Genomic DNA, 11,956 nt, shown 5'->3' on the forward strand with positions numbered 1-11,956 from the left:
CAACCAATGCACAGATGGTCTTCTGAACTTTATCATGGAGCACTGAGTACACCCACATACTGAAGACAGTGAGTATACCCACATACTCAAGACAGTGAGTATACCCACATACTGAAGACAGTGAGTATACCCACATACTCAAGACAGTGAGTATACCCACATACTCAAGACAGTGAGTATACCCACATACTCAAGACAGTGAGTATACCCACATACTGAAGACAGTGAGTATACCCACATACTCAAGACAGTGAGTATACCCACATACTCAAGACAGTGAGTATACCCACATACTGAAGACAGTGAGTATACCCACATACTCAAGACAGTGAGTATACCCACATACTGAAGACAGTGAGTATACCCACATACTCAAGACAGTGAGTATACCCACATACTGAAGACAGTGAGTATACCCACATACTGAAGACAGTGAGTATACCCACATACTCAAGACAGTGAGTATACCCACATACTGAAGACAGTGAGTATACCCACATACTCAAGACAGTGAGTATACCCACATACTGAAGGCAGTGAGTATACCCACATACTCAAGACAGTGAGTATACCCACATACTCAAGACAGTGAGTATACCCACATACTCAAGACAGTGAGTATACCCACATACTCAAGACAGTGAGTACACCCACATCAATGGGATTGGCAAAGGTGAGGATGAATAATTGCATAATAATGGGGTGTGGATAGCTCAATGCAGTCTAAGCCCACAAATCTTCAGTCCGTCCAAACTTGTAGATCAAGGTGCTGAAGAAAAACAACACAAATCAGTTTAGTGCGCGAGTCATTGTGCATAGATCCAAATAGGTTGTGAATTACCAGAACATCACTTTATTTGGTGTTTACCTGAAAAATATCAAGGCATTCTGGAAGAACACTGCCAGTCCTGGGTACACCTCTTTCTCTACAAAGACAAGAGAAGTCAAACAACAGCAAAAACAACCACCACATCACCAAAGTCATCAATCATGTGATACGAAGGTCATGACAGCTGCTGTTGTCGTTTCTGTTATCAAGAACCATTTGAATAAAAGCTTGAAGGTTAATAATGACTATGGAAGGCAGAGCACACCAAAAACATTTGCTTCAGCTGAACCAGCAACAACTCGCTGAGGATGAATTAATTCATGATACTATCAGACAGGTTAGTGGGCCTTGAGGCTGGGCAACTTTACTTCCTTCAGCTGGCTTTTAGAGGCACTGTAGAACACCAGTATGTTCAACGTACATAGTTTTCCCTATGGGCTTTAAGAAAGTATCTCTATTCTAAATGTTTTTCTCAGTAGACTGACTTGACTCTTTTAACTTTGCATGGAAAAGGTAGATCATATTTGCACCACGACTGAAAGCAAATTCCTAGTACGTTGTAAAACTGCATGGCAATAAACAGATTCTGATTCTGGAAAAAAAGAAGAAAAAAAAGAGTGTCAACTCCTGTTCAATTTTAAATATAGACCACTGCCCAACACAAACACCAGTACTCTCTGTCACAGGCCTCGGTATAATAATGACAACGAGGAGCTATAGATGCATGTCACTGACTCAAATCGACATCAACAGCTGAACAGCAGTAATAACAAGGGGTCCCGCTGAATGGTAAGAGACAGCCAGGTGTAACTCCTGAATGTCTTCAAATCAAAAAGAACGACTCAAGGAGGTATACAGAGTAAAACTGGAAAAACTTGTATTGAGTTTGATTGAGTAGTGTTTGAGTGTATGGATGTTTCGAACGTTTCGTAGGACGGTGTTTTGTAGTGTGCTCTTTATGTAATAAATGGGTACAGTATGCTTAAAAGATGCAATCATTGATCTCATGTACCGCTAGATGACATCAAGATACTTGTTTACAAACAAAAGCCTAAATCTTATATATTATAGTATAATATAATATGTTTATGGCACGGGGGTGGAGCAAGGGCTATTGACAACACAGGCAGAAATGCTGGAATAACAACAGACTGGTCAGGATGAGTCATTGAAGTAGAACTCTATTAGGACACTAAGGCCCAGTGAAACAATCTGATATCAGGTGGTTTTAATTAGTTTTGACAATGTGAATAAAATCAATGATTGCAGCTTTAAAATACCAATATCCCTAACACTAATTGCACACATTATAATATACATTTTAGAAGCTTATATAATGAACACTTAAAGAAAGCGCTATGTCATGTATGAGAATTAGGTCACAAAAGAGTCTTCCTTGAGGCAAGGGACTGTGGAGATTGAGATCCCTGATTCCGAAATAATAGAGGAAATTACCTCTCAAGTTGATGAATATCTTTGGGGAGTAACACAGCAATAGCCATATCCAGCACACCTCTCTCTCTCTCTCTCGGAAAGAGACTGAGAGAGGATGGTGTTATCGGATATTACTTTGGAGCAGCTGCTGGGTTTGAAGTCTACTAGCCCATGAGATGAGATATCAGTGTTGGAGAGTGAGTCAGCGCTGAAGGCAAGAAGTGGCAGGTAATTACACCTCTGACAGGACTACAGATGACTCGTCATTTCTGTTCTGTAACATGATGTGTTTCCTGGTCCATAAAGGCTTCGTAACTAGAGGCAGAGAGGTAGGTAGACCAAAAAGAGGATGCTCTGCCACTATCATCATTTATCTCCTCAATGCTGACCTTTCTGGGGTCTCTTAAAAAGTAAAAGTGGATAGCTAGGGCCACAAAGACGATCTGGGAGTAGCTGGATTCAACTTTTTTGGATCTGACAAGTACGTCTGTATGGACAGGCAAAAATTTATCAGATCTTCATTCAACATTCAGCCTGGATTACGCTAGCACGGATGTGGTCTCATTTTTGAACGGGCAAAACGATACACGATTTACACGCAAATCTGTTATCTCATATCACACTAACACGCCCGAAACGCATAGCCTATCACACCACCATTAAGAGCATACCAAAGAGGTTACGAGTTTGAGATAGCAATCAAGGGTGTATTTTTCTTGGCTAGTAGCGTAGTTTAGAATGTTGTGAGTTAAAATGCAGCCATCCAACCAACGGCAAAAGTCACCAGCAATACATTTCCATCCAGTTTGTGTTTCATGTCTGGTGCGCATTCCCTGCTTTTAAAATAATCTTGAATCCAAAAAGATAGTCTATTTATTCCAATCTCTAATTGTAGGCTAATCTTAATCTGTGCTGCTGTGTTAACAATATTATATTATTAGGCTACTACTGTTCACCTGATTATTAATGAATTACTTTTATTTATATATTTATGTTGTAAGAGATGAATGGTCGTAAACAATGAAATGAAACAATGAATTTAATTCCAGTATACGTTTCCTTTGAGACCATCTCATCTACTTTGTGTTGCTGCATTTTTTTGTTTCATTCTTTTCAAAATAGCCCCCGACTCCTAACTTTACTTTTGCCAGTTACTTTTCTTTGAACAAGAGAATATTATTGTTTGAAGTGTCTACTCTTGTTTAGGTTATGATGAAGTGTCTACTTTTTGGGGAACCTGTACACATTGTACACATTGAATAGCATACAGTTTAAGTTCATCATACGTTAATGGAGTTTGTGTTTTGAGTTTGGTTTTTATAATGTGAAGTGAACACAGCAATACAATGTAGGCCTATTCCTATAGTTTTTTCCCCCAAAAGCCTCCGGATCTGTCTTTTACCCTAGAACGTAGCTCCTGCAGTATCGATCTGCCTCCAGGTTCAAGCTTTGTTTTGGCTGCGGTAGTGTAATTGCTAGGCCCAAATGTAGGTCTTTTTCGGGGTCAACGCCGAAAAACACAGTAGTGTAATCCAGGCCTCAGAGCCATGTTGGTCTAGCTTTTCTATCCATAAGAGAAACTTTTTACTTTATAGCTAGTTGCTGCTACAGTTTTCACATCCAAGTAAACGGATACACATAAACATTGTTGGTCTGTTACCATTAGTATGATTCCCATTGTTCAACGTTCGAAAAACATTTGCGTTGGCTACTACACACTATGTGCAGCCACTGTGAGATTGGATGATTACAGAATGAAAGAAAGAAACTCACTGGGTACCACGTAGCCACCAAACAAGATCCAGATGGAGGCGATGAGTGAACCAAACATCATCATGAAACCGATGAACAGCCAGAGTGCCCCTGAACGTACCCCTACAGAAGACAGCAGAGTTGCACATGTGCCAAAACACACCCACCGTTACGCCTATATATAGGCGTGTATATATATAAAGTGCCTATGAAAAAGAGTTCACCCCCTTGAACTTGTTCAAGTCTTATTGTTTTACAACATTGTATCACAATTGAGTTGATTTAGTTTTATCTCATTAAGAAATACAAAGTACTCTATAATGTTAAAGTTAAAATAAAATCAACATATTTTTACAACAAAGACTACACCATGCAGACCAAGGAACATTCCAAACAGACAAGGTTCTCGAAAATATCAGGAAGGATATAAGAACATTTCCAAGGCATTGAATATCCCCGGAGCACAGTTAAAGGAAAATGCTCGTTTTTGACAACCTGGACCTTATTTACGACATATTATAAGAAGTTTGACTCACCGAGATCACTTTTGTGTTGTTCGGAGGCCGGTAGAAGAAATTTAAAATCCAGCGCGAGCCAGTATATCCATGTAATGGCGGCGCACGGGGCACTGAGAATGCAGTTTCTCAAAATCCATTTTCGGCCGCTAAACGGTTGTTTTCATCAATCAGATTTGATGAATCGACAGTTGAGATTCCTCAACGCGAGCCATTGTTTCGGTTTTCAAATACGTGGTCTGTAGCCTCTGTAATATGATCTTTACACGCCTCTCCCCCACTTGCTCCAGCACGCATGCGCACAGGCCAGCGCGCAGACTGGCTATTCTCCGGCTCACATTCTCTGCGCTACGATCGGATTGTTGCTGACGAATGACGACGACAATATTCTCGGCACCAACTACGATCATAGCGCAGAGAATGTGAGGGAGAATAGCCAGTCTGCGCGCTGGCCTGTGCGCATGCGTGCTGGAGCAAGTGGGGGAGAGGCGTGTAAAGATCATATTACAGAGGCTACAGACCACGTATTTGAAAACCGAAACAATGGCTCGCGTTGAGGAATCTCAACTGTCGATTCATCAAATCTGATTGATGAAAACAACCGTTTAGCGGCCGAAAATGGATTTTGAGAAACTGCATTCTCAGTGCCCCGTGCGCCGCCATTACATGGATATACTGGCTCGCGCTGGATTTTAAATTTCTTCTACAGGCCTCCGAACAACACAAAAGTGATCTCGGTGAGTCAAACTTCTTATAATATGTCGTAAATAAGGTCCAGGTTGTCAAAAACGAGCATTTTCCTTTAAGTGCATCACATTTTTGGGGGAGAGAATATGGCACAACTGTGAATCTACTGTACCTAGAACAGGCCGTCCTCAAAAACAAGTGACCGGGCGAGACGGGCCATAGAGAGACCGCCAAGAGTCACTCTGGAGTTACAGTCTTCCATGGCTGAGATGGAAGAAACTGCTCATGGGACAACAATAGTCTGGGCACTTCACAAATATGGGCTTTATGGGAGAGTGGCAAGAAGAACACCCTTGTCGAAAACAACTTACATCAAATCTCAGCTAGAGTTTGGCATGTGGGTGACTGAGTCCAAGTGGAAGAAGATTATGGTCTGATAAGATTAAAACTTTTTAAAAAACTTTTTGGCCTCAACACTAAAGTGTCAGGTGCAAGGCTTACACCGACTGCACACCTAACACCGGGTTCAGACCGGATGTGAAAGCGCCGCAAAGTCCCTCTAAGCGCAGCCGGTTTCCTTTTGGTGCCCATGTTAACCAATCAACCAATTTGCGGGGCTCTGTGGCTGGCTCACGCTCAATGACCAAAAACAAACAGCCACAGCTACACGTCAAGGCCCAGAACACCCAGTCAAAGCCTAGAACTCAATTCAATAGAGAATCTGTGGCTTAAAAATTCAACAGCACCCATCCACACCTTTATAGAGCTTCCGTCATTCTGCTAATAATTATTAATTAGGAAAATGTTTTTTTCTCACATTAGAGAGTACTTGTTTATCAGTGACAAAAAAACATTTAATCCATTTTGATTTTATTGCAACACAAAATGTCAATCCAAGGGGAGATGTGTGTGTGCGTGTGTGTGCGCACAGTACATATACATCCGGATTTCTGTGTAAACCCAACTGTGATATTAGAAGAAAATTATGTTATGCTGCATGTTGTAATAAACATACCTGTTCTGCCAAAACAGCCCTCTCCATAGGTGTCTCCTCGCACTTGACTGTTGGAAACAGCATTGATCCTGAGAAAACATGAGTGGGAGCCAGTGTGTATCATCTATCTGGACTCATACTGGGTGTGAGTGAACTTTAGTGAGTATAAGCATTCTGCATGTGGAAGCCCCCTGACTCCTCCCCTTCCCACCGACCCTGTAGTTGTATGTGCCTGGTAGCCTCCCTGAACTGGTACTTCCCGTCTCGTTGAGAGAGGTCAGGGAAGAATTTTTACAGCTCACTTTTCGGGCCCCTGGGTGATGCTGTTTTTTTTTTTGCTTCCCTCTAGAATATGTAGGGGTGGGACCTATGCCCACCTCCCTTGTTCTCTGTAAAGTGCATTGTGTTACCTCTGTGTATGAAATGCGCTATACAAATAAAGCTTTGATTGACTGATTGATTGATTGATTGACTTTCCAGTGACTGTGCTTACATGAAGAAGGCTATGGTGGAGAAGACTCCACATGTGTGGAAAGCATGGTTCATCTGGTCCTGAGATGGGTAGCTCACTGCCGCATCGATCATGATCCACCAGCCAGTGAAGAACTGAGGGAGAGAGACAGATGGCCAGAAAGGAGGGACAATAATGCACACATAATGTTTCAGCCAGTCATGTATTGACAGTATTGATTCAATATGCCAAGATTCATAAAGTTGTGTTCCTCATTTAGGAAGTGCAGTGCAACTTCAATACACTTTAATATACTTTTTATTGAGTCTTTTTTCAGTTCCATGTGTACTTTAAACAAAGTGTTTCTCCCTGAGTTTAGGCTTAATTTCAATGGGTGACTTGTAAGTCCGGCAGCAATGTACAATTGACAAAATGTTTATTGATGTACATTTTCGTAGTTTTCCCTTCATATTTCAGTTTTAATAGTTGTTAAATGTCCTGACTGCATTATTGTGTTGATGCAGTTTCTATTCAACACTTGTATCGCATAGCCAGACCTTTCTATACACTTCGTTTCACACTGTTCCAGCACTGAAGAATGGTCTGGCTGCACCTGATTATCATTCTGAGATAGGAGAAAAAACACTGAATTTCAAGGGAAAAAACACTGAATTTAATTTCTTTAAACCAATCATAATCGTCTTGGGCGGCGACGGTTTTCTTTCCAATGGTGCCCTTGCAAAATAGTGTTGGGGGACTGAGTCTGACTGGCAACACATTTGTTGAGGCAACACATTTGTTGAGTCAGACTATTCTGCACTTCATCTAAAATGTCCATCCAGACCTGAATAATCATTTCATCCAATAGTGTAGGACAGGAAATAGAGAGGCATGTCTAATTTCAGGAAGTACAGGAGTTGTGCATATACTCTAGCCCATTGTGTCGGAAAAAGTGTTACTCAATCGATACAGCAGCTCCATAATGACATTTGCTGGTCAATTCATGGTGTGGGGGCTGTATCGACTGATTGACAAGTCAAGTCCTAGAGGAATTTGGGGAAAAATACAAATGAGCCCACTGTCATGTGATGTCTTGTTCAATGCGCGTCGGATGCTTGTGTGACGTACGAAGCTTTGTCTGTATGATCACATGTTTTTTGCCAAATTGATGCAGGCATCAATACATTTGTATCGACGCACATAGCGTCAGCAGGACCACACTGCATCGAGCATAACATCACTAGAACCTAGTACTGTCACCTCACAGCAAGAAGGTCTCCGGGCCTTTCTGTAAGGAGTTTGCATGTTCTCCTGGTGTTCGCAAGGGTTTCCTACTGAAGAAAAAAAACTTACAAAGACAAAGCCCGCACACAGTAAGATGCCTGTCCCGTGCTTTTAATTTCCCCTAAAACCAAACACACATAATGTTTCGCTCAGGAAGGGCTTTGTCAAATCAGAACGTTATGTGTGTGGACTTTTTTCGTTTTGAGTTTTTTGGTTCAGCACCAGTTTGTTTGTGATGTGCATATATGTATATATATAATTTTTCCTCCCAAAGAACCCAATACGAAAAACATGCAGAAGAACAGATGCTCTACAGTCCCCGGCCCCTGACCAAGACGTGGACTGAGCAGTTGGACTTGGGGTCCCCGGGCGCCATGAACGATGGCTGCCCACTGCTCCTGACTGCCCCTGGAGGAGGACAGCTGGGTTGGGATAAATGCACTGGACAATTTCCACCAGCGACACCTGAGAATTGCATGTGTGTGTGTGTGTGTGTTGTGTGCCATGTCGCTCTCTCACTATGTGTGTGCAATGTGTCACTGTGTGGCCTAATAAAGACACCCTCGGGTACTATAATATTCTTGCCCTGGCCACCACTGACCAGAATTCCAGCGATGATGGATGCCGCAGAGTTTCTCCTCTCCCCCCAGTCAATGCACTCGCACTCCGGCCAGCGGAAGTTATCCAAGAACCCAGCCATCTGCTTCCTCTATAGTCTCTGATCCCGCCGTCGCTGTCAGGTCCTCCTCAGACAGGTAAAGGTATTCCCCTGGCTGGCTGCTTATATGGCTTCACCTCCAGCTACTGTCACAGAATTCTGTGCTGCTCTGGTTCTGTGCATGGACACCCTGGAAATGGGTTGTCAATTTTACTGGAAAAACAGAAAGTGACATTCATAGGTTGGTTAATTCCAGATGAACTCTCTAACTTCACACGCCTTAATGCCTCACTGGGTAATTTGAAAATATAACGTAGCTAGCTAGCTAACATTAGCTAATGCCCCTTCACATAGCATTTCATTATTTAGCTAGCTACCTTTAAAACGTATACCTGGCCATACACACACACACACACACTTGGCAATGCTTGTTAGTCAGCTAGGTGGCTAACGTTAGCCTATAATAACATACCTAGTAGCTGGTCTGCTAGCTTCAAGCTAGCGTTTAACCAGCAAGCTATCACTCGCAATTCAACATTAGAACAGTCAAACAAAACGTCATTAACTTACACACATAAAGTGGTTTACGAACGTAAAGCTAGCTGGCTAGCTAGCTACCGACTAACCTTGCAAACTAGACAGCTAGCCTGGCTAAGGAGCCAAATTATTTTAAATTTTGACTTTTAAATAAAGTCAAAGGGGTTGGGCATCGGGTAAAAACCTATAGTTAACGTTAGCTATTTTATCAAGCCTGGACGTAACTGCTCACCTCAATGTCAATGATGTTTACTTTCGATTTCGGAAAGTGACTACATGTTGGTGCGTGGAATGATAACCAATCGGAACAAAGCAGTCACTGCTGCCGTATGTCCCATTGGCCTAACCAATTTATTAGGTGAACACAATCGTGTGTAAACTTGTGCTCTTTATAATTAGTCAATAATGTACAGTACAACACAATTTTGTTTACCTTTATTCAAACAGAGATTAGTCTTGAGAGGTATTTTTGTGCGTGGCTGGAAGCCAGCGCAGGGCGCACCTATAGCGCTTGTCCGGTTATCACTCCCTCCCTCCCTCCCTTACTCTGGACAATGTTGGCCTGCATCTCTCTGTTGACACCACTAGAGGTATTAGTCCCAGCACACCAAAATTAAGAAGGACACCAAAATCAATCACCGATATACCCTGCACAAGTAAAGTAGTGGTGAGAGCATTGGACTGGGGACCCGGTGGGGATGACTTTATGGGACTATACCAGTGGCGGCTGACTCAAAAAACTGAGGAGGACAGGAGTAGGGATGGGTATCGTTAGGATTTTATCGATACCGGTATCGATACCAATACTGCTTATCGGTACTGATACTTAACGATACTCTTATCGATACTACACTACCGCTTTGGGAGTCATACATGTCTGTTGGCCTTCATTTACATAGTGGACTGTCACTGTAATATAGTGATCCTGTGTGATACTTGTCCAGTCATTGCTGGTTATGGCTACTTTTGATACATTGGCAACGTAATGTGGCTTTTATTCATAGGCTACTGCCCGTGATGTTTCTCAGGATAGCCTATGAATGAATAGGTCTACAACATAACATTATATTATGACACAAATGGGTCAATTCACAGACACATCCAAAGCAATGCCAACATTATTTCGTGATTAGGCTACGGTGGCGATTGATTCCGTTTAAACTGTGTGACACATTGGAGGGTTTCTTGCAGCAATCGATGTATTTATTATTCAATATGTCATGTGTTTCGCAGACTTTCCCGAGTTTCATCCCTCTACCATCGGAGTCGCGTTTTCCCCTTTCTCCAGAAACGTGCTTATCGTAGTTACAGGAGGGTCGGCGTGTGCGTAGAGTTACGCACACCTTCCGCCAATTTATCGTTAAGCTCGTTTTTTATAAATACCGAAAGTTGCGTAGAAAGTTGCTCAGCATGGGTTATGCACGCTTTTGTACTTACGCAACGTTTATAAATGAGGCCCCTGGACCTTATTTACGGCATATTATAAGATGTTTGACTCACCGATATAACTTTGGTGTAATTCGGAGGCCTGTAGAAGAAATTAAAAATCCAGCGCGAGCCAAGTATATCCATGTAATGGCGGCGGACGGGGCACTGAGAATACAGCTTCTAAAAAATCTATTTTCTGCCGCGAAACGGTGGTTTTCATCAATCTGTCTTTATGAATCGCTAGTTGTGCTTACATAGAGCGTAGGCCTGTTGTGGAACGTTGCTCCAGCATGCTGTGCGCATGCGTGCTGGAGCAAGTGAGGAAGCTATTTTGTTTCTAAAGACGTTTCTAAAGATCATATTACAGAGGCATGTGAAAAACCACAACAGGCCTACGCTTCTGTAAAGACCGTTTTTTAAAAGACGTGCATGCATAGTGCATGAAGGCCTCGCAATGCCTATTTCGCCCAGGGCCTCGCATATCTTGCATTTTTTCATCAATGATCAGTATTTCAGTTTTGTCCTGTGTTCTGTGACATCCACACATTTATGTTAGCAATACATTCTGCCAAGTGGTCAATTGAGCTGCAGTCGAGGGGTGTCACAGAAATGCAGAGCTGGGTGTCATCAGCATAGCTATGGAACTAATGTTGTCCATAACTGAGAACTGTCCATTAACTCCTTCCCTTCTCTCGTCATCTCTCCAGTTAGACATTTTCGTATTTCTCTTCTCTTCCGATTCTGATGTTTGTATTCTTTCGGGCTGCATTCCAAATCACATACTTCTACTGTTTACTAGACTAGAAGTACGTAGTCTAGGCTACTACAGCTGCCACTAGAAAGTATGTACTTTGCACGCAGTAAACATTCAATTGGGATATACCTTGGCCCAGTCCCAATGTCCACCCTTGCAGACTCGCAGACTTAAGAGCGCGCTCCCGCGAAGTCCGCGAGGGCTTAGGGGTGTCCCAATGTCAACTCGGCAAGTGCGTGAGGGCTCTCCGGCAGCCATTTTGAGCCCTTTATGGCCCCTTCCCGTAAGTCTGCATTTCTGCAGACTTAGCCCAAGGGAATTACCCACAGTTCATAGCGTCGTGACGTGAAACACGGGGTTACCTGAAGAACAGCCAATAAACAAGCACGGACAGATCAACCAACCGTAACGTTCACGTTACAGAACAAAATATGTTTTCAGCTGGACTTGCTTATCTGCACAAGTAGCCTTATAATTAATTTGGTTTCATTATTTTTAAGTATGGGTTATTAACCCCATGGGTTTGTATAATGTGATTTGTTTAAAAATATGTAGGCTATGGTTATAATTTACATCGATTTCTGTTGCTCTAAATCATGATTGCCCAGTTAAAAGCAGTATGACATTTATTAC

General features: G+C 42.3%; 1 protein-coding gene across 1 annotated transcript; it reads right to left on the reverse strand.

Annotated features, from left to right (window-relative positions):
• Window positions 1-651: 651 nt before the first annotated feature.
• Window positions 652-9,401, reverse strand: LOC311319578 (transmembrane protein 50B-like). Its single transcript, XM_084451147.1, has 7 exons — window positions 9,374-9,401; window positions 8,548-8,817; window positions 6,705-6,817; window positions 6,233-6,300; window positions 4,037-4,138; window positions 869-926; window positions 652-769 (listed from the first exon to the last, which is right to left on the reverse strand). Exons 2-7 carry the CDS (start codon window positions 8,644-8,646, stop codon window positions 724-726), a joined length of 486 nt encoding a protein of 161 aa, XP_084307273.1. The 5' UTR covers window positions 8,647-8,817; window positions 9,374-9,401; the 3' UTR covers window positions 652-723.
• Window positions 9,402-11,956: the final 2,555 nt, after the last annotated feature.

This window comes from Borostomias antarcticus (genome assembly GCF_949987555.1).
Source record: "Borostomias antarcticus genome assembly, chromosome: 2".
Lineage (NCBI taxonomy): Eukaryota > Metazoa > Chordata > Actinopteri > Stomiiformes > Stomiidae > Borostomias > Borostomias antarcticus.